The following is a 23,045-nucleotide window of genomic DNA, read 5'->3' as shown; positions in this document are numbered from 1 at the left end:
CTCCTTAGACGACATGTCCATCCTGGCCCTCCTGCAGTGCCACCACGATGCCATCCAAAGGTTGCAGGAACAGCAACTCATATTCACTTGGGAACCCTGCAGCCCAATGGTATCATTGTGGATTTCACAAGCTTCAAAATCTCCCCTCCCCCCCGCTGCATCCCAAAACCAGCCCAGCTTGTCCCCACCTCCCTAACCTGTTATTCCTCTCACCTATCCCCTCCTCTCACCTCAAGCCGCACCCCCAATTCCTACCTACTAACCTCATCCCGCTCCCTTGACCTGTCTGTCCTCCCTGGACTGACCTATCCCCTCCCTACCTCCCCACTTACACTCACCTCTACTAGCTCCATCCCCGCCTCTTTAACCTGTCTGTTCCCTCTCCACCTATCTTCTCCTCTATCCATCTGTGATCCTCCTCCCCGTCTCTCCCTATTTATTTCAGAACCCTCTCCCCCTTCCCCTTTTTTGATGAAGGGTCTAGGCCCGAAACATCAGCTTTGGTGCTCCTAAGATGCTGCTTGGCCTGCTGTGTTCATCCAGCTCCAGACTTTGTTATCTTTGATTCTCCAACATCTGCAGTTCCCATTATCTCTGTGATAAACCTCATTCAGGTCTCTGCACCTATCTATTCTAAAAGCTGCTAAATCCACAGTTGCCTCCACTGTCTGTGTGTCAATTTTTTTCTTGAACCTATATCCCCCTCTCGGGAGCACTGTTGTTCTTCAATTAAATAAATGATGTGGATGAGAGTGCAGGAGTTTAAGGTTAGTAAGTTTGCTCGTGACAGTAAAATTGGCAGTATACTGGACAGTGAAGAAAGTTACCTCAGAATACAACAGGATCTTGATCAACTGGGTCAGTGGGCCGAGGAATTGCAGGTGGAGTTTAATTCAGAAAAATGCGAGGTGTCTTATTTTGGTGAGACAAACGAGGACAGGGCTTACAGAGTTAATGGCAGGGCCCTGGGTAGAGTTGTCAAAGTGCAGGTGCATAGCTCCTTGGGAGTGGTATCACAAGTTGACAGGTGTTTGACATACTTGAGTACAGGATCACATGTTATGGCTAAACAAGGCATTGGTAAGGTCATACAATTGTGCTGCATACAATTCTGGGCACCCTACTACACAAGAATGTTATTAAACTGGTAAAGGTGCAAAAAAAGGTTTGAAAAAATGGTTCTAAGAGGGGGAACATTCACATTATGTGTTATAAAGAGCAGCTGGATAGGCAGGGATTTCCTTGCCTGAAGGATAGGAGGCTGAACAGTTCCTTATAGAGGTTTATAAAATCACAAGGGGCATAGGTAAGGTGAACTTTTTCACACAGAGGGTGGTGCATATATGGAACGAAATGCCAAGAGAAGTGGTAGAAGTGGGTACAATTATAACATTTCAAAGACATTTGGATGAGTACATGGATAGGAAAGATTTAGAGGAATATGTGCCAAGCAGAGACAAATGGGACTAGCTCAGTTTAGGAAACCCAGTGACCATAGATGAATTGGACTTAAAGGCCTCTTTCTGTGCTGTATAATTCTGTGACTCTATGTTTTGGAGTGATGCAATGTATTCTTGACTTGTGTTTGGTGAAGTCTAAGTCATTTGGTTCTGAAAGGGTTAATGTAGTGGAATGGATTCAATGTCACTTACTGCAATGGTGTGAATAGATTTTGGGTGAGATGATCTCAGCACACTCAACAAAAGAGGTCTTGTAGATCCCGAATGAAAAGGAGCATCAAGGCAGCAAATCCAGATTCTGGGGACCACGAGCCCAGAGATCTCCCAGAACACCGAGGAAAGCAGTGGCAACGTAGCAATTGCTGTTGCGAAGCCAGGAAATTTGTTACTGGAGGCAGGAGAAGGGGTCTGTGGAAGAGGCTTCGATGTTGGCAGGGGCTGTCACTGCCAACATCAAGGATGCCCCCTGCCAATGCCGACACCGACGCCGCTCCACCGACTTTCTCAACAGCCACTAGCTATACAGCCAACATCAGCCCCCAGCCCTGCCTTCACCATCACCCCCGGCCTCCCCCTCACTGAGGACGAATGGTCAGTCCTCAGTAAAGGGCTCACCTTTATCCTCCTCCACCTGAACATCAACGAATACCCCCCCACACTGGGACATCAAACAGTTTTTCCGCCGCCTCCGCACTTATTTCTTTAGATGCAAGACAAACCCCCCTCTACCGATCCCTTCTCCCGCCTCCAACACACCCCATCATCCTGGACAACACCCCAAGGCCTCCTACCCTCCCTTGATCGCTTCATCTCCAACTGCCATTGAGACACTGAATGCCTCAACCTCTCCCCTATGGAACTTGCAGTCCTCTGCTCCAACCCCAAGCTCACTATTGGGCCGGCGGACATGAGTGGTGCAGTTGTAGTATGGCGCACTGACCTCTACATCGCCAAGGCCAGATGCCATCTCTCCGGCACCTCCTCCTACCGCCCCCTTGATCATGACCCCACCCCCCCAACCACCAAAACTTCATCTCCCAGAACATCCATAACCTCATCGCCTCAGGTGACCTCCCACCCACAGCCTCCAACCTCATCATTCCCCAACCCCGCATTGTCTGTTTCTTTCTCCCTCCCAAAATCCACAAACTTGACTGCCCCAGCCAACCCATTGTCTCCGCCTGCTCCTGCCCCACCGAACTTATCTCCACTTATCTTGACTCTACTACCTCCCTCCTGGTCTAGGAACTCCCCACCTCCATCTGGGACACCACCCATGCTCTCCACCTCCTCCAAAATTCAGATTCCCTGGCCCCCAACATCTTACCTTCGCCAGTCCGACGGCCCAAAAGCTTCTTCCTCTCCTGCAGGCCCAACCAGACCCCCTCCACCGATATCCTTATCCACTTAACTGAACTCATCATTACCCTTAACAACTCCTTCAACTCCTCCCACCTCCTATAGACTAAGGGGGTGGCCATGGGTACCCGCATGGGCCCAAGCTATGCCTGCCTCTTTGTAGGATACATGCAACAGTCCCTCTTTCGCAGCTAGTCTGCCACAATCCCCCAACTCTTCCTCCGCTGCATCGATAACTGTATTGGCACCATCTCATACTCTAACGAGGAGCTCAAACAGTTCATCCACTTTATTAACGCCTCCAACGCCAGCCTCAAGTTCACCTGGACCATCTCTGATACCTCTCTCTCCTTCCTGGACCTCTCTGTCTCCATCTCTGGTGATCACCTCAAAACTGATATCTACTTCAAGTCCACTAGCTACCCAGACTACATTCTTCTCACACACTTTCCTGCAAGAATGCATTCCCCTATTCCCAATTCCTCTGCCTCCACTGCAACTGCTCCCAAGATGAGGCATTCCACTCCTGAACATCCCAGATGTCCTCGTATTTCAATAACTGCAACCTCCCCCCAACAGTGGTCGAAAACTTCCTCGACCGCACCTTTTGTGTTTCCCGCACCTCAGCCCTCACACCCTCTCGCCACAATAACAACAAAGACAGAATTCCCCTTGTCCTCACACATCACCCCATTAACCTCTCAATTCAACACACCATTCTCCACCACTTCTGCCATCTGCAATCTGACCCCACTACCAAGGATATATTTACCTCCCCACCCTTATCTGCTTTCTGGAAGGACCACTCTCTCTGCAACTCCCTCTTCCGCTCCACACTCCTCAGTTGCCCCGACAGGAAGTGCTACATCTGCCCCTATACCTCCCTCCTCACCCCCATTCCAGGCTCTAATAAGAACTTCCTCATCAAACAGATGTTCACTTGCACATCTGCTAATGTGATATACTGCATCCGCTGTACGCGATGTGGCCTCCTCTCCATCGGTGAGAGCAAGCAGAGGCTCGGAGACTACTTTGTGGAACACTTACGTTCGGTTAGTGACAAACAACAACCTTCCAGTCTCAAAGAACTTCAACTCCCCCTCCCACTCTCTGGACGACATGTCCATCCTGGGGCTACAGTGATGCCATCCGGAAACTGGAGGATCAGCACCTCATATTCCGCCTGGGAACCCTGCAACCCAACAGCATCAATGTGGACTTTACCAGCTTCAAAATCTCCCTACTCCCCGACCTCATCGCAAGACCGGCACCCCGCTCCTCGTCCAGCCTCACTGACCTGTCCGTCTTCTCTCCCACCTACTAGCTCCTCCCGTCCCCACCACCGGCCAACTCCGAAGCCTATATACCGCCTATTCACGCCCCGCTCTATTTATTTTTAAAGAGACCCTTCCTTCTCCCCCATTTCTGAAGGGTCCCGAACCGATTCATCAGCTTTCCTGCTCCTCTGATGCTGCCAGGCTTGCCGTGTTCCTCCGGCTCCATACTTTGTTATCTCATTCTGAAAGTGAAAGGTGTGGATCTGTTTGGGAAGTTTCCAGGAGTCAATGCGCGAATTCGCAACCCGTTTGAAATCTATTCTTCCGGAGACAGATGACTCACTGATTCTTTTTATTCTGATTGGATCAATGATAGTTTGGGACCAATCAGTGTGAAGGTGCCTGAGTGAAAGGAGATCAGCCCAAGGCGCAGCTCACAGTCTGGAGACATTTCACTGGAAAACGATTTCTCTCACCCATTTCTCCTCCCAGGCCGGTGGCTGAAGGCGCAATGATCCGACTGTTCGTGCTGGGGCTTCTGTGTGGAGAGCTCTCTGCAGGTGGGTAACTGGGCACAATTCCAGCTGGGTCCTGGTGCATTAGTCCTCAGTCAGTGGCGGCGAATGATACACTGAATTCTGAGGTTAATGGGGTGATATGAGGACAAGGGGAATTCTGTCTTTGTTTTTGCAGTGAGGGGATGTGAGGGCAGAGGTGCGGGAAACGCAAGGGATGTGATCAAGATGACTTTCGACCACTGAAGGGGGGACGTTGCCGTCCTTGAAATGAGAGGATATTTGGGATGTTGAGGAGTGGAACGCCCCATCTTGGGAGGTGGAGGAATTTGGAGTAAGGGATTGCATTCCTGGTCAGGGACGTGGGTGAGAGGAAGTGTATTCTAATGTAGCTGTGGGAGTCCGTGTTCTCCGTCACGTCTGCCACCTGCAATCTGATCCCACAGCCGAAAATAATTCCCCCACCCTGCCTTCCCTGTGGATTGCTCTTTCTGTGACTCCCTCGTCCACTAGACACTCCCCTCTGGTCCCCTACCCACAGGACCTTTTTGTGCAACTGCAGGAAGTTCGAACCATGCCCCTACATCTCCTCCCCCCTCACCCCCCCGCCCCCGGCCACCTCAATCCCCAGGCTCCAAACAAATATTTCACATCAGACAGAGGGTCACCTGCACATCTATCAATGTGGTCTATTGCATCCGCTGCTCCCCCTGCAGCCTCCTCGCCATTGGTGAGGCGAAGCGGAGGCTCAGGGACCGCTTTGTAGAGTACTTGCGCTGTGTTTGCGACAAACGACAACACCTTCCAGTCGCTAACCACTTCAACTCCCCCTCCCACTCCACGGACAACATATCCATCCTGGGCCTCCCCCAGTGTCACAATTATGCTGCGTGGAAACTGGAGGAACAGCACCTCATGTTCCACCTTAGGAGCCTACAGCCCAATGGTCCCAATGTGGACTTTGCTCGCTTCAAAATCGCCCCATCCCGTCCTCATCCCATGACCAAACCTTCTTCACATCCCCACCTCCTTGACCTGACTCAACCTGCCCATCTTCTCTACCACCTATCTGCTCGTGTCCCCTCACTGACCAATCCCTATCACCACCCCGGCTACCTTTCCCAGTCCCACCTGTCCCCACTCTATTTATTTCAGAGTTTCCTTCCCACTTCCCCATTTCTGAAGAAGGGTGCTGACTGCGATTTTAACCCTGGAACATATGACTGTCAGAGTGTTTTATTTGGTACAATTTATTTGATTACATGTTTTTAACTTTGGTGAATCCAATATTTAAAATTATTCAGGTTTGTATGAGACTTAACTATAATGCGACAGCAAAAACCTTTGTTTCAAATGATTTATTGAACGTTAAAGGATAGAAAAGTGAAGTTAAAATATTAGTAAATACATTTACAAGTAAAGCAAAAAGTGAAAAATGCATGAACTTGAGAACTAAACAAAGTCTGATTATTCAATGGATGAGGCTGAAGTGAATTGTGAAATTCTCTCCATTCCCCAGCTTTGGATAATAAGCTAACAAAATGGCTTCTCAAATCTTCGTTTTATTTCAGTAAATCATATTTTATTCTCTCCAGTCGGCCTAACTGTGGTATTCTCATCGATTTAACTAAACTGTCTGAAGGTCTGTTTCCTTGCTGTGTGACTCTGACTCGATACCATCGCAGTGCATACACACAAATGGAGGAACCATTCCTTCCCTGCAGCTGTGCATGCCACAAATCAACCATCAGCTGCCGAGGTCCACAAAACCTCAACATCAGAAATGGAACACAGGTGGAAACTAAAAGTGACATGGGAATGGCCAGCATCGTGGGTCCGAGGGACTTGTTTCTGTCACTGTGTCAAAAACTGAAGGGGCCAAATGACCTCTTCCTATTCCTGCATAGCAGGCTTGAAGGGCTGAATGGCTTCCTCATGTTCCAGTCTGCCAGTTTCAAGAAGCTGAATATTATACTGTTTTACAGTTGTATTCCGCTTGGACGTTTTGTTTATATTAGTCAATGACATCCGAGTGTTACAGGTAAAGCTGGGACGTATTGCTCGTTGTTATTTGCTCTCAGAGGTGGCAGTGAGCAAGAATGTTGAACCATTGCAGTCCACCAGTGCTGTTAGGGAGCAAGCTCTCAAGTTATATTCCAGTAACAGTGAGGGAATGGTGAGATCGTTCCAAGTCAGGATGAGACATGGAGGTGAACTTGTAGATTGTGGTGTTCCCATCTCTCTGCTCCCTTTGGCCTTGGAGAAAGGAGATTTTGAGTTGGGAATGTACTATCAAATGATGCTGGGCGGGATCCTGCAGTGCATCTTCTCAGAGATACACTCTTTACTGTCACTCTGCATCAGTGGTGAAGGCAATGAATGTTGGAGATGTTGAATAGTCCCCTTGGTGGGTTGCTCTATGCTAGATGGTGTTGAGCTTCTTGAGTGTGTTGGAACTGTACTCATCCAGACAAGTGCTCTGAGAGCATTTCATTCGTCTTCTCCCTTGTGTTAGACAAGATTTTCAACTCTGCAATGGTTATTGCCGAGGAGAGGATTAATATTCATTCAACATGATGACATTAGAGGGATTGGCTGGTGGGAACAGCTCTGAATCTATGAGCAGATAAACTCATCAATTAAGTTACCTCATTATCTAATTAATACCTTGGGCTGAAGTGCTCAGACAGATGGACCATAAACCATTAGATGCGAAAGAGTCAACAATAATGCCTGTCTGGTTACAGAGATTCTAGCTTTGCCTTCAGAGATTTACCTCGAGAAAAGATGTTTGCAGGAAAGCTACAGACAGCAGTGGAAGCTGTGTCTAGAGGAAGGCTGATAGCTTTACAACACATGAGGAGGAATTTGTTTACGCAAGTGTTCATGCCACAGCTGTAAAAATAAATTGAGGGGACATTGTCAGTACGGGATACAGCTCACAGACCGGGGACGGGGACAGTGCCAGTACCGGATACAGCTCACAGACCGGGGACAGTGTCAGTGCGGGATACAGCTCACAGACCGACAGGGACAGTGTTAGTACGGGATACAGCTCACAGACCGGGGACGGGGACAGCGCCAGTACGGGATACAGCTCACAGACCGGGGTCGGGGACAGTGCCAGTACGGGATACAGCTCACAGACCGGGGACGGGGACAGAGCCAGTACAGGATACAGCTCACAGACCGGGGTCGGGGACAGTGCCAGTACGGGATACAGCTCACAGACCGGGGTCGGGGACAGTGTCAGTACGGGATACAGCTCACAGACCGGGGTCGGGGACAGTGCCAGTACGGGATACAGCTCACAGACCGGGGTTGGGGACAGCGCCAGTACGGGATACAGCTCACAGACCGGGGTCGGGGACAGCGCCAGTACGGGATACAGCTCACAGACCGGGGTCGGGGACAGCGCCAGTACGGGATACAGCTCACAGACCGGGGTCGGGGACAGCGCCAGTACGGGATACAGCTCACAGACCGGGGTCGGGGACAGCGCCAGTACGGGATACAGCTCACAGACCGGGGTCGGGGACAGTGCCAGTACGGGATACAGCTCACAGACCGGGGTCGGGGACAGCGCCAGTACGGGATACAGCTCACAGACTGGGGTCGGGGACAGTGTCAGTACGGGATACAGCTCACAGACCGGGGACGGGGACAGTGCCAGTACGGGATACAGCTCACAGACCGGGGTCGGGGACAGTGTCAGTCCAGGGCACACCTTGCTGAATTAGAAAAAATGCGTTATTGGAATAGAATTCTAACAAACTGTTGTCTTGTTGCTTTTTGGAGAAATCTTTAATGATATTTGAACTCCATTACTGGTTGAGTGTCTGCAGTTGAGAGCCAGAGATGTGCTGGACTGTTACCTGCAGTAAGTGTGTGCTGGTGATTAAGGGAGGAGTGTCAGACTGAGATCAGGGGAATGTGGTGGAATAGAAAGGCAGCGACATTTAATTGGAGTGTTGGGACAGGAAGTTAGCAGTGAAGAATGTGGAAGAAAAATATCATAAATATCTGTCTAGTGCAACAATGTTCTTTTAGGGCAGGCAGTCTGCTGTCTCTTCCTGGTCGTACCTACCTGTGACTTCAGACTCACTGGAATGGGCATTGTTTATAACTGGTGTCAGTGTAATTGAAGGTGGACTACAAGGGCTGACCTATACCCACCCCCCTGGAATGAATGAAAGGAAAGGCCATAAGAATTGGAAGAGTATTCATCCCCTTGAACCTGTTCTTTTTGCCTCTTGGGAAAATCTGTTTCATCATTCATTGTTTTTGGAATATGTTTAGGAATTTAAGTTATAACTGTCAGAAATTGGGGTCTTTGATACGAAGCTTGTAAAATCAATCCAGATGTTGTTGGTGTCCCCTCACTAATGAGTATGATTGTCCATCTAGGACACTCCCATGGCACTGGTCATGTATTCTGTGGGTCCTTATGTGGCTGATGATCCCAATCCTAGAGTTCCATCTCCGAAAATCCATTTGGCAGGTGTTTCTGGAAAGTGGAATTGTTCCTTTGGGCTTGAAATTGTTGGCTTTCCTTTCCTGGTTCCTTTTCCACACTTCCACTTGCCAGCAGGAGTTCTCCAAAGAATTGTAACCCTTCAAACAGGAATTTCCTCCAAAATCATATTCTTCTGAATGAAGGTCTCGCATGGACTGGTATTCATGTTGCATTTCTTGATAGAAGCCCTGAGGGAGTCTTTGAAACACTTCCTTTATCCTCATCTCATTTTAAGTGCCATCGTTAAGTTGGGTGACAGCGATATGCGTTGGCAGTTGGAACTTGCTGTTAACCTTTGCCCTCTAGTTTTGGACCCACCCACCCCAGGGATTACACCTTGTCTATTTCACCTATCCATGCACCTCATGATTTTATAAACTTCTATAAAGTCAACACCTCATCCTCTGACGGTCCAAGGAAAATAGCTCCAGTATACTCAGCCTTCCCATATAGCTCAAACCCTCCAACTCTGGCAACATCCTTGTAAATCTTTTCTGAACCCTTTCAAGTTTCTCAACATCCTTTCCAAAGCAGGGAGACCAGAATTACACACAGTATTCCAACTGTTGCCTAATCAATAGCCTGTACAGAAGCAACACGACCTCCCAACTCTTGTACTCCATGCACTGACCATTAAAGGCAAGCAAACAAAATGCTATGTTCACGATCCTATCTACCTGCGACTCCACTTTCAGGTTACTACAAACTTGCACTAAAAGATCTAATTGAGCAACACTCCCCACGACCTTACCATTAATTGTATAAGTCCTGCCCTGATTTGTCTGACCAGACTGTAGCATCTCACATTTATCAAGATCAAACTCCAGCTGCCACTCCTTGGCCCATCAGCCCATCTGATTAAGGTCCCATTGTAGTCTGAGGTAATGTTCTTCGCTGTCCGTTACATCTCCAATTTTGGTGTCATCTGCAAGCTTACTATTCATACCTCTTATGTTCACATTGAATCACTTATATAAATGACAAAAAACAGTGGACCCAGCACTGATCATTGTGGCACACCACTGGTTACAGGTCTCTAATCTGAAAAGCAACCCTCTACCACTACTTTCAAGCCAGTTCTGTAACCAAATGGCTAGTTGCCCACGTATTCCACGTGATCTAACCTTGCTAACCAGTTTACCACATCAAACCTTCTCAAATGCCTTACTGAAGTCCATATAAATCATCTCCACTGCACTGCCATCGGCAATCCTCTGCGTTACTTCTTCAAAAAACTCAATCCGCTCAGTCAGACATGATTTCCCACTCACAAAGCCATGGTGACTATCCCTAAAATTTCCTTGCCTTTCCAAATACAAATAAATCCTGTCCCTCCGGATTCCCTCCAAACAACATTCCCACCACCAATGTCAGGCTCACCGGTCTTTAGTTTCCTGGCTTTTCCTTACCACCTTTCTGAAATAGTGACACCACGTTAGCCAACCTTCAGTCTTCTGGCACTTTACCTCTGGCTATCCATGATACAAATGTCTCAGCAACAGGCCCAGTAATCACTTCCCTTGCTTCTCACAAAGTTCTAGGCTATGCCTGATCAGGTCTGGGGGATAAATCCAACTTCATGCATTCTAAGACGCACAGCGCCACCTCCCGTGTAATATGGACGTTTTTCAAGATGTGGCTATTTATGTTCCATGTTCTATATCTTCCATGTCCTTCTCCACAGTAAATACTGATGCAATATACTTGTTTAGTATCTCCCCCACCTCTTGCAGCTCCACATGTCGGTAGCCTTGTTGTTATTTAAGGGGCCGTATTCTCTCCGCAGTTAGCCTGTACTCCTTAATGTACTTGTAGAATCTCTTTGGATTCTGCTTCAGCTCTATTTGCCAAAGCTGTCTCACGTCCTTGTTTTGCCCTCCTGATTTCCTTCTTAAATATGCTCCTATTGCCTTTGTACTCCTGTAGGGATTTGCTCGATCCCTGCTATCTTTCCCTGACTTATGCTTCTTTTTTTTTGTGAACAAGATGACAATTTTTCTATTCATCCAGCAAGCTTGTCCTTTACCGTAACAGAAACAAACTGTCTCTGGACTCTCATTGTCTCATTTTGACAGCTTCCCATTTTCCAGCCATCCCTTTACCTGCAAATATCCACCCAAAATCAACTTCTGTAAACTCTTGCGTAATACCATCAAAATCAGCCTTTCTGCAATTTAGAAATTTAACTTTTAGATTCAGTCTGTCCTGTTCCATCACATTTTTAAGACCAACAGAATTCTGATCATGGCCCCCAAAGTGCTCCCCACTGACATCTTAGTCCCCTGCCGTGCCTTATTTCCCAAGAGTACCTCAGGTTTTTGCTCATTCTGTCGTAGGTACGTCCACTTACTGAATCAGAACAATTTCTTGTACACCTTCAATAAATTCCTCTCCATCTAAGCCCTTAACACAATGGCCTGGAATATCAGGAATAGCCTCCCTAAGTACGACCATATTACCATTCCTAATCACAAATGCCACTCTCCCTTCTCTCTTGCCCCCTTTTCTATCCATCCTGTGTTGATAGAGTTTCTCAAGGCTCTTGAGAATGGAATCTGTATATAGTCCAAGTTTTGGAATGATGGGAAAGAGTTGGATGGATGATTTCTTTTTATAAAAGGATCTTGACATCATCACAGATATCATGGTCATTGAAGTCTCCCAACCTGAGGAATTGGAAGGCAGTGCTCACAGATTGGATGTGATGTTAAATCTTAGCACTGATATCATTCTTAGATGAGATGTAGCCTCCCAGGTGGGGAAATGTTCCACATTTGGGAGGAGTCATCCATTGATCTTAATGGAGGGATAGATTAGAAGTTCATCTCAAACAGGTTGGAACAGGATTTGTGTCTTATTGACGTTGAGGCTTAGACCAATTCTTAATCTGCTTCTGCAGAGGCTTCAATCGAGGGTTGAAAATTCTCTTCTGAGAAATCGGAGATTACAACCCTGATGGAAATTCAGCTCAAACCTGTTTGGAAACGCCTGTGGTTACAAAGTCCAGGATCCCATCCACCTCTTTCACCACTCTCAGGCTGGGACACATATGCAGCAGGTAACATTTGCACTACTTCGTGTACAGGCAGTCAGCAGTTCGAAATTTCAGCCAGTCGAGAATCTCACCGCCTCATTTTGGGTACCTACGCTGAAAATGTTGCAATATGATGACTCGAGAAGTAGAAACAGCATAAAGCAGTGGGTGGGTCTGGTTCGCGTCCAAACTGGAATAAAATGTTTGCAAATATTTCAGTAAAAGATTTATGTTATTCATCTGGTTTCCCAGAATTAAGAAAAGTTTTGGAATTAAAGGCAATTAATTGACATTTTTAGCTGGGACCAGCACTGTGTGTGTAACTACACCACACAGACTGCAGTGGTTCAAAATGGTGTCTCACCACCACGTTCTCAGACAATCGGAGATGGGAGAAAATGCCACCCTATACAATGATCCCACATCCCGTGAAACAAAAATATAAACACTTTTTGGCTGTTCCATTATGTGTGACATTATTGCTGTGATGATGGTGGAGTTGAATGTGTTTGTTTGTTTGTTTGTTTTGAGTTTATTTCTTGAATTCAGCTCAGGTCTAGCAGCAGACAAGATTGGATCGTGTGGCAAAATAGACCACAACAAAATAGCTGGATATATTCAGCTGATCAGGCAGCATCGTGGGGAGAAATATTTCATCATTGCTGAAAGCCTTTTAAGGCAATGGACGGAGGAGGAGACATGAAGATGAAAGGAGAAAATCTGTGATAGGGTGAAAGGAGGGGAGATTAAATAATGAAAACATCTCCTGATGCAAACAGGCAACAGGAACACAGAGCTTTTATTTGGCTAATCCACCTCAGTTTCTGGTTAATGGTAACACACAGGATGTCGGGGTGGGTCGGTACTACCTTTGAATGGCAAAATGAGTGGGTTTATGGGTCCCAGCCTGAAAGTGGTGAAAGAGATGGATGGGATCCTGAGCTTTATAAATGCAGATGTAGAGTGTAAAGAGATAGCATTCAGTTGTAGTTTTGTGATTGGTGTTCAGGGATTCATGTCCTGATTTTTCCGTGTGTTTCAGCCACTCACTCTCTCCGGTACTTCCACACTGCTGTGTCATCAATTCCTGGTTTCCCCGAGTTTGTCATTGTTGGATACGTGAACGGGGTCCAGTTTGTTATGTACGACAGCGATCGGAAGGTGTTGATCCCCCGGGAACAGTGGATGGTGGAGAGTGAGGGACATGAGGCCTGGCAGCGGAAACTATATCTTGCTCAGCGGATGGAGAACCATTTCAAGCCGTACATTCCAGTACTAATGTCACGGACCAATCAGACATTGGGTGAGTGCTCCCTTTACTTCAGCATGACACCTTCCTGTGCTTTCAGGGAGTCTGGGTGGGAATGGGGAGGGGCCAGGTGCAGATCTGGATCTGCAATCCAGAGGCTGGCTGTGGTTGTGAGTCTGATGATGGGGTTCTCACCCTGAGACTGATTGACAGGGCTGACTGTCTCTAACTGGAAGCTTGTGATTGTGATTGACAGGGATCCACACGTACCAGATGGTGACTGGCTGTGACGTGAGGAATAATGAGATTGTGAGAGCGTTCAGTCAACTTGGATGGGACGGACAAGATTTAATCAGCTTCGATAAGGATCACATGGTGTGGGTGACACCGGTTCCCTGGGCGGAAAGCATCAAAAACAGGTGGAACCAGCATGTGGTGTACAAACAGGAGTGGAAGAATTTCCTGGAGGAGGAATGTGTCCAGTGGCTGAGGAAATACCTGGAATATGGACAGAGGGAACTGAGAGTCGGTGAGTTGATGGGGATGGGGGTGGGGGAAGGTTTGAGTGAGAGTTGTTGAGTGAGGGGGGAGGAGACTCAGTGAGAATCAGAGTATGAGTTGGGGAAGAAGTAAGATGGGATGCGGGGAAGTGAGAGACAGTGAGTATGGGTGGTTTGAGAGTCAGTGAAGGATGTGTTGCCTGGGACTCTGTACCGCAAGGTTCGTTTTTGTCTCAATGTTCGTGCACTGACTCCTCTATCTCTCTCCCTCAGCTGCCCCCGTCGTGTCCCTTACTCATCTGGGCGATTCCAACCGGCTGTCCTGTCTCGTCACCGGGTTTTACCCCCAAGCCATCGAGGTGACTCTGTGGAGGGATGGAGTGTTGATCGATGAGACCCTGTCCACTGGAATCTTACCCAATCATGACAGGACCTACCAGATCCGGAAATGGATAGAATTTGATCCGGTGGATCAGGCCGAGTATTCCTGTCGGGTGGAACACAGTGGGCTGGAGGACAAGCTGGTGGTGATTTATGGTAAGACCTTTTTCTCATTATTAGAGATGAATCAGACCCAGACCAGGATCCGAGGGGGGCAGGTCAGCGCCGAGCCGCTTCACCAGGACATCCTAGGATTGAGAGGGGCAAAAATATTGATATCAGTGTGTCACAGTGCTCACACCATTGCTGGAGAGCAGTCATAAAGACAGTGAATCCAGGGGTGCTATGGTAGGACATATCCCAGTGTGTCCTGGAGTACATTGCTATTTCCAGCATCTTAAAGATCCAAGAACACTGCAGGGTTAAGGAATATGATATATCATCTGACATTAGTGTGACAGAACCTGCTGTATCCATTGAATTCTATAGTGATTGGAACCAGGGCCAGGTGGATCCAGTAGAATATGAAATAAAAACCGAATGAATTGCGGATGCTGATCAGGAACAAAAACTGAAGTTGCTGGAAAAGCTCAGCAGGTCTGGCATCATCTGTGAGGAATAAATCAGAGTTAAGGTTTCGGGTCCGGTGAGGTCATTCTGAGTAAGGGTCACCAGACATGAAGCATTAACTCCGATTATTTTCTTCACAGATGCTGCCAGACCTGTTGAGCTTTTCTGGAAACTTCTGTTTTTGTTCCTCAAAGAGTTTGAATTTGTTGATTTGGGTAACCTGGGCTAATGAGGGAGCCCTGGCTGACAGATGTAAACAGGAGATTTAGCTGAGATAGTAGGAACTGCTGATTTAGCTGTTGCCTTCACCCTTTGATTTATTATTATACCCATCAATCCTTAAGTGCCGGTTACAAAATCTTAATCCTGTGGAGTTGTTTTGGAATCATATAAACACAAACAACGCTTGAGAACTTCAACTCCTAATCACTGTGAACAGTTTTACTGTAATTTGGGAAAACAAAGTGCAGAGCTGTATGAACACAGCAGACCAAGCAGCGTCAGAGGAGCAGGAAAACTGATGTTTGAAGCCTAGATCGTTCTTCTGAAAAAAAAGTCTAGGCTCGAAACATCAGCCTTCCTGCTCCTTTGATGCTACTTGACCTGCTGTGTTCATCCAGCTCTATATACCTTGTGGTCTCAGATTCTCCAGCATCTGCAGTTTCTAATACCCCTTTACTGTAATGAAATAGATTGAAACAAAAACAGCTGATGGGGTGGTCAGAAAAAAAGAAACAGAATTTTAACAGGGGATTCAGAAGGTCTCCTCAGTCAAAGGACAGTGGCAGTGAGAGAAAACAGTGCGTGCCTGAAGTAAACTGTTTCTCTCGCTCTGAGGAGGCATGTGGCCGGCATTGGCATTCCTGCTGCCATTTCACTCCCACCCCAGGGCCAGGAATATCGGTTTAACGTGGTACAGAAGCGTTGAGCTGCCTCCCGCTGATAGATACCCCAGTGGTGGTGTGCTTCCCCTGGAAGGGTCCATTCTGGTTGTACACTTCCTGGACACCCTTCCAGTCACTGCTGACAATATCAGCCCGTGGGCACAGAAAGATCCCGTCTTGGTGAATCTAAAACAGCTGGTGGTGACGGGGGAAACAAATGTGCCGTCACAACCAGGATTGAAGCTTTTCTGGACCCTGCAGCATCACTCAGCGCCAAACTGTGTCTTCTCCCATGACCATGAATATTGTTTTATTTAATCAGAGTTTCAGAATTAAATTCCCATTTTTATTATGGGCCACAGCACCAAACATTCTCAAGAAGAGTCAGGAATCTCAGGCAGTCCAAGGAATGAGAGACATTTCCAGATATTCTACAAGAGGGCAGAGATGAGCTTGAGATAAGGCTTTGTGACAGGAGACAAGCAATCCAAAATCCCAAGGACAGGAATAATAAATTCTGAAGGGTGAGACTATCGAGATCTTTAAATGGATAAAACATTTTGATAGAGTGGGTGCACAGCGTGTGTTTGGTGAAGAAACTCGAGATTACCAACACAAGACAATCACGAAAAATTCCAGGAGGAATTCAAAAGAAACTTCTCCAGCCAAAGAATGGGGAGAATGTGAAGCCTGGTGCTGCAGGGAGCCTGACTTGTTCAAATGTATTTAAGTGGAAATTAGAAAGGAATAGCAAGTGTCAATGACGGATTTAGATCAGGAAGGAGCTTCAGTGGATAAAAGTGAGGATATACTGATTGGACCAAATGACCTGAATGTATGCAGTATATCCTGTATAACACACATTTTTCTTTACTTTCTTGCTGTCTGTCTCTGTCTCCCTGCCTCCCCTCTCTCTTTGTCTGTCTCTCTCCCACTTTTTTTCTTCTCTGTCTCTCTCTCTCTCGCGCTCTCTCTCTCTCTCTCGCGCTCTCTCTCTCTCGCGCTCTCTCTCTCTCTCGCTCTCTCTCTCTCTCGCTCTCTCTCTCTCTCGCTCTCTCTCGCTCTCGCTCTGTCTCGCTCTCGCTCTCTCTCTCTCTCGCTCTCTCTCTCTCTCGCTCTCTCTCTCTCTCGCGCTCTCTCTCTCTCGCTCTCTCTCTCTCGCTCTGACAGACCCGACGTCTCTCTCCCAGGTTCCTGTCATTGTTGGGGTTGTATTTGGAGTCCTTGGGATCATTGCTGTCGCTGTTGGGGTTATTGTCATTTACAAGAAGAAAGGTAAGGGTTTGTGTTGAAAATTGCAGCTTCTCTCTGGGGTCTCGGAGTTGCAGAGCCAGAAGGGAGTTGGCCAGAATAAAGTGAAGGAACATTGTGAGCACTTTTGGGTCCCATGTCTAAGAAAGGATGTGCTGTCCTTGGGAATCCAGAAGAGGTTTACAAGAATGATCCCTGGGTTGAAGGGTTTGTCAAATGAGGAGTTGGTGAGAACTCTGGGTCTGTGTTTCCTGGAGTTTTGAAGGTCGGGGGTGAATCTCATTGAAACTTACAGATTACTGAGAGGCCTGGATAGAGTGGATGTGGAGAAGATGTTTCCATGAGCAGGAGAGACTAGGACCAAAGGGGCCAGTATAGTGTGAGAAGGGACAATCCTTTAGAATTGAGGAGGAATTTCCTCAGCCAGACAGTGGTGCTTCTGTGGAAATCCATTGTTGCTGGAGGGTGTGGAGGCCAAGACACTGAAACTCGTTAAGACAGGAATAGTTAGATATTTAATTGGTAAGGGGATCAAGGGTTATAGGGGAAGGCAGGGGAATGGGGTTGAGAAACATGTCAGCCACGATTGAATGGTGGAGCATTCCTGATGGGCTGAATGGCCTAATTCTGCAGCGTCTCATGGTTCTCGGCTGTTTGCTTGGGTTCAGAGGGTGGGCAAGGAATCTCTGTGTTTATGACTCAGTCTCTGTGTTAACAATGGCTGAGGCTGTGGGGAGAGGGCCTCAGTTTGTGAAGGAGGGTCTGTGACAGTGCCATTTCTCAGGGTAAGGTGGAAGGTCTCAGGGTTCAGAGTCTCAGGTTGTGAATGTGAAGTCAGATATTTCAGATTGTGTTTGGCTCTCAGTTCACTGTTGGGCATCAGCAGCTCAGGGAGAAGTGGGCACAAGGGGCTGAGTCTAATTGGGAGTGAGGGTCTCCAACATTTCCTCTGATTTTCTGACAGTCTCTCGACACTCACCAAACATTCCTTGATTTACAGGAGGAGAGAAGAAGAAGTACAGCCCCACAAACGGTAAGCTGATAATTCACCTCTCGGCATCTGTGTTCGTGTACGATGAGCTGCTTTTCTGTTTCAAACAAAAAATCTGCAAATGCTAGAGATCTGAAACAGAAAAGAAAACATAAATTGCTGAGGCAACTAATTAGGTTTGTCAGCATCTGTGGAGAGAAAACAAGAAACATTTTGAGTCCAGTGACATTTCGTTCTGGGAGTTCTGTTGAGGGGTCACTGAATCCAAAGTGTTAACTCTGCTGTCTGTCTCCTCAGATGCTGCCAGACATAGTGTGTTTCTCAAGCAGTTTCTGTTTCTGTTCTCTGTCTGATCTGTCTGTCTGTCTGTCATTCTTCTCTTGGTCTCGTGTGCTCTTTGTCTCTCGTTTAGCCCTCTCATACAATCTCTCTTTCGTTCATTTCTCCCTCTCACACTCTTTACGTCTCTGGCTCTCATTTCTCTCAATTGTTTGTTCTGTCTCTCATTTTTCCTCTCGTGCTTTCTCTCTTATTTGTTTCTCTCTATCATGCTCTTTCTGTCGCTCTCTCATTTTGTTCTGTTTCTCTCGTTTCTTGCTGTCTATTATTGTCTCACCTTCTTGTTTCTCGCTGCCCCTGTTACATATTCTCTGTCTCATTCTTTCTGTTGCTGTGATAATGAATGATTTTTAATCTTGTGTTTCCCTTAACAGCTTCTGATGAAACAAGCTCCAGTTCTGTCATTTCCTGAGGTATGAACATTGTTGTTCATTGTTGGGAACAGGTCATTGTAACTGGGGGATTGGAGCTGGTGTGAATTGGACAATCTGGAGGGTGTACTCTGTGCTCAGTCTCTCTCTCTCTCTCTCTCTCTCTCTCTCTCTCTCTCTCTCTGTCTCTGTATGATCACTAACAACAAGCTTACATAGTTCAACATGGAGCATTTAGGCTGACTCTATATGGGTGTAAGCCTCAATGTACCTCTGAGGGGTGGGGTTTAAGCTACAGAAATAACCGGACACTTTTCATCCTGGATGCTGCCTTTCTAAAGGGAGTCAATACGATGACAGTTCTCACTGTAGTGTGTTCCTTGAGTTCAGTGTTGCTGTCCTGGAATTCTGCATTTCTGGGTGCTTGTGGAATGCAGGGAAGTGGGTGGGGTCTGGACCTGATAGAGAACTGAGCGCAGTTCAGGAAACTAGATTGTGAGGGGATTTATGGTATTGGAGGGAGTGCAGTGTCGATAGACCTGAATGAAAGCTGGTCTTCAAGGGTTAAATGACACAGAGATTAAACAAACTGGGGCCGTGCTCCCTAAAATGTAGAACGTTAAGGGCTGATTTGATGGAAGTTTTGAAATATTAGGAGAAGCGGACATGGTAGATAGAGGGGAACTGCTTCCAATGGTTGGAGCGTCTTGGACTTGAATGTCAGTGTAATTAGAATTGCACCCATTGAGAGTGAAAATAGGAAACGCTTCCACACAAACAGAGCAGGAAATGGTTAGAACTTTCCTCAAAAGAAAATTCATGCAAAATTGGCTTTGGTGAATTAGAAATCAATAAGACTGAAAATTAAGGGACAGGCTGAAGATGGGTAAATCGATTGAGGTGCCAGACTACCCGTGATGTCACTGAACAGTGGAACAAGATTGAAGGGCTAAATGGCCTCACTATCTTCCTGTGCCCCTGTGGGTTTTGCTGGTCTTTAGGGTGTGGGTCTGAGGGGTTTTGCTGATGCTTAGGGAATGGGTTTTTGTGTTTTGCTGCTGGTGTTTGTGGGAGATGCTTCAGGGTCTGCTGGGTTTTCTGTGGTCTGTAACCATGCTATTTCTCTTCCCCAGTGGTCTCTGATGTCCTGCTGGAAACTCGATTTCCATTGCTGTGATTGATCTTCTGCTTAATTCTCCTGCAATTTCTGGAGTAATAGATGATCTGGATTTGAGAAATGATATCACTTTGTTAATTATAGATTATTGAGACAATGTCTGACATGATATTGTGAGTTTCACCTTCGGCGCAGATGGTGGCACAGTGCTAAGGTCACTGCCCTGAGAATCCAGACCGCCAGCTTAATTTTTTTTGGAGACACAGGTTCAAATAATTCTGTGGCAGATGGTGAAATGCAAATTCAGTCAAATTTAGAATTAAGAGTTGGTTTAATGGTGACCACATAATCATCACTGATTGTCATAAAAAGTCATCTGGTTCACTCATGCCCTTTCGGGAAAGCAATCTGTCATCCATATCTGGCATGGTCCACATGTCACTGCACAACTGGTTAAATCTTAACTACCCTCTGGACAATGAGAAACAACTTTTAAGCCTTGACTATTTTTCCTCAGAAAAATTTCATCTCCACAGATCACGCCCAATGGTCATGCCACATGCACTGTCCTGTCAGTCAATTCAGCACATAAACCTGATCTCTTTGTCAGTCACTCTTCAGTGAGATCATCCCAGATTTCATTTCAATTTTCATGCACCTTAAATACTGAGTGAAGCCTTTTCTATGCTCTTGTTACAGAGACTGACTGAAGCCAATTGTTACTTTTAATTTGGTATACACTGCCAAATGGCAATAGATGTCATGAATTGATCTCCTGCTCATGGCATGCTGCAGCCTCAGGCTCTGACTTGAGCTATTTCGTATTTTAACACTTCCATCAATTTATAAACTTCCTGGTGCAAAGCCTCATTCAAGCAGGGTAATCATGGTTTGCAGCTCTCATGTCTTGGGTTCAAGGCACCACGATTTTCTGTTCCTCTCTCTCTGATTCAGAGATTGTGTTCAGCTGTTTGTGCAGCATCGAGTCATACAGAACAGAAACAGACCCTTCAATCCATGCCGAACATAATCCCAGACTAAACTAGTCCTACCTGCCTGCATACCCCTCCAAATAGTTCTTATTCATGTACGTATCCAAATATAAATGTTGTAACTGTACCTATTTCCAACACTTCCTTTTGGAATTTCATTCCACACATGGACCACTCACTGTGGTGCTCATGTCTTTTTAAAATATTTCTCCTCTCACCGTAAAAGTATTGCCCCCCCCCCAGTCATGCCATCTCCCACACAAATGAATCTTGCAGCTGGTCCTGAGATTTATGTCACAAATTCTTAGTGTTATTACAAATCAGTGATAAAAGATTTGTATGTTAGTTCATTTTTGATTATTTTATTAGTAAAGCAAAAGCAAGTGATTTTATTTAAATGGAGTGTGGTAATGGAATGTAAAGACATACTCAGGTCTCACATCTAGATTTCTTGAAGTTATTACATTTTTATTGTTTTGATCTCACACTGCAGCCCTAAATCCTGCCAAAGTTTGAACTTCTGATCACTTATGTTTATCTGTTTGGGATATTTGATTTAGGCTTTCAGTGTAGAATCCATTGCACTAATGTTGTCTTTGCTGAAGCTGCAAAAATAAAAGAATTTTTTTCTTCCACTTTCTGTCTCTGTCCTTCGTCTTTTTCTGAAGACATGTCCTCTTGATGTGTAGAACAACAATACTGAGTCCCTTAAGGATAAAACTGTAAGGAATTAATAATTAAAAACTGAATCTAGTGCAGAGTGTGCAAAAGATAGAAACAACTAGTCAAACCAGTCATCATTATTTGAGGAGAGGATAGACACATGATAGGGGGATGTGGTGGATGTAGAATGCATAGTCTTTAGAAATACATTTTAACAATGACCACGTAGGTGATTGTGAGAGAGGTTAAAATGAGAAACTGACATTGGTTTTTGTACAAGAGAGCTTTAACTGGAGCACAATGCCGTTGGACCATTCCAGGCCCTCATTGCGAATTTGGAGCTAGAATGCTGAGGACTGGCAAAAAGTAATCTTCAAAACACTGCCTGCGACTCCTCTCCAGTCAGTGGATCCTGATTTTGATTGCTCCAGAAGTTTCATGGAGAAGTGACTCTCTCTGGTAACTTGGACCAACTCTGATCAGGCAAATGTGGACGTGTGCACATCAGGTTGGGGGCAATAGCAGAGAGATCTGACAATAGACAATAGATGCTGGAGTAGGCCATTCGGCCCTTCGAGCCAGCACCACCATTCATTATAATCATGGCTTATCATCCACAATCAGTATCCTGTTCCTGCCTTATCCCCATAACCCTTGATTCTACTATCTTTAAGAGCTCTGTCTATCTCTTTCTTGAAAGTATCCAGAGAGTTGGCCTCCACTGCCTTCTGGGGCATGTTTACAATCCTTCCGTACCCAGTTGTGAATGGTAATCAACAGGAAAAGGAGGCTGTACACACTGCCTCATCCTGAATGAAACTGGAGTAAAACACTTCAGAACAAGAGTCAATTTGATCATGAATGTGTGGAATTCAGTACCCCAGAGTGAAGTAGATACTGCGACATTGAGTGAAGTTAAGGAGGATACAGACAGGTTTTTAATCAGTAGTGGATGGACACGATATGGGAAACTGGCAAGAACATGGGCTGAGACCACATTTAGTGTTCGGCTCAAGGGGTTGAATTGCTCACTGCTGCTTTCAGTTCTTATGTTCTCGTTTGTATCCATCTTCTGTCAGACGTGCTGAGTGGGTGAGCTTGTGCTGTTCTCCCTCAAGAGCAGATGCCAGTTTTCAGCAACTCACTGTCAAGGAACGGTCTCCATATGAGGAAGTGGTCGATGGTAAGGGGTAAAGTTATTCAGAAAGGAATGCAGCACTCCATGCAAACTTGAATATCTCAACTGAACTTATAATTCAATAAGAGATAATATATTGTATTGATATACATTCTTGTGAATGTAATTTGTGGATGTGCATGACAGGTTTATATGTTTGGATTGACATTTTTATATCCATGACTATGAACTTTCTCAGAGAACTGAGAGGGACAATTTTGTCAACCTCTGAGACATCAGAACCATGCAGGAGAGGATACATGAAAATCAGACTGTGAATCACTTTGAATTTTTGATAAGATTATTTGAAAGTAAACAAAGTGTTGTCTGATATTGAGATATTATGTAACTTCACTAACTGTGACCTGCACAACAGGAAAACACTGAGTCAAGCATTGA

General features: G+C 46.1%; 1 protein-coding gene across 3 annotated transcripts; it reads left to right on the top strand.

The window, feature by feature from the left end:
- Positions 1-4,499: 4,499 nt before the first annotated feature.
- On the top strand, positions 4,500-21,441 carry LOC132206193 (class I histocompatibility antigen, F10 alpha chain-like). 3 transcript variants are annotated; one of them, XM_059639409.1, is made up of 9 exons: positions 4,538-4,656; positions 12,027-12,185; positions 13,204-13,464; positions 13,667-13,939; positions 14,184-14,447; positions 16,916-17,020; positions 17,997-18,029; positions 18,701-18,739; positions 19,831-21,441. In XM_059639409.1, exons 2-8 carry the CDS (start codon positions 12,083-12,085, stop codon positions 18,736-18,738), a joined length of 1,077 nt encoding a protein of 358 aa, XP_059495392.1. In that variant the 5' UTR covers positions 4,538-4,656; positions 12,027-12,082; the 3' UTR covers position 18,739; positions 19,831-21,441. The 3 variants fall into 3 exon arrangements, with proteins under 3 accessions (XP_059495393.1, XP_059495392.1, XP_059495394.1); XM_059639410.1 differs by lacking the exon at positions 12,027-12,185 and having other exon boundaries at positions 4,500-4,656; XM_059639411.1 differs by lacking the exon at positions 16,916-17,020.
- The last annotated feature ends 1,604 nt before the right edge of the window (positions 21,442-23,045 follow it).

This window comes from Stegostoma tigrinum, chromosome 34 (genome assembly GCF_030684315.1).
Source record: "Stegostoma tigrinum isolate sSteTig4 chromosome 34, sSteTig4.hap1, whole genome shotgun sequence".
Lineage (NCBI taxonomy): Eukaryota > Metazoa > Chordata > Chondrichthyes > Orectolobiformes > Stegostomatidae > Stegostoma > Stegostoma tigrinum.
The sequence above is the reverse complement of the archived record's forward strand: the minus strand, read 5'-3'. Positions and strand labels throughout refer to the sequence as shown.

Bases quoted from the DNA above. Each gene is read 5' to 3' on its own strand.
- LOC132206193 (XM_059639409.1), top strand. From the start codon at position 12,083: ATGGAAATTCAGCTCAAACCTGTTTGGAAACGCCTGTGGTTACAAAGT. The intron at 12,186-13,203 runs GTAACATTTGCA...CGTGTGTTTCAG, and splicing joins CTGGGACACATATGCAGCAG to CCACTCACTCTCTCCGGTAC. The intron at 13,940-14,183 runs GTGAGTTGATGG...TCTCTCCCTCAG, and splicing joins ACAGAGGGAACTGAGAGTCG to CTGCCCCCGTCGTGTCCCTT.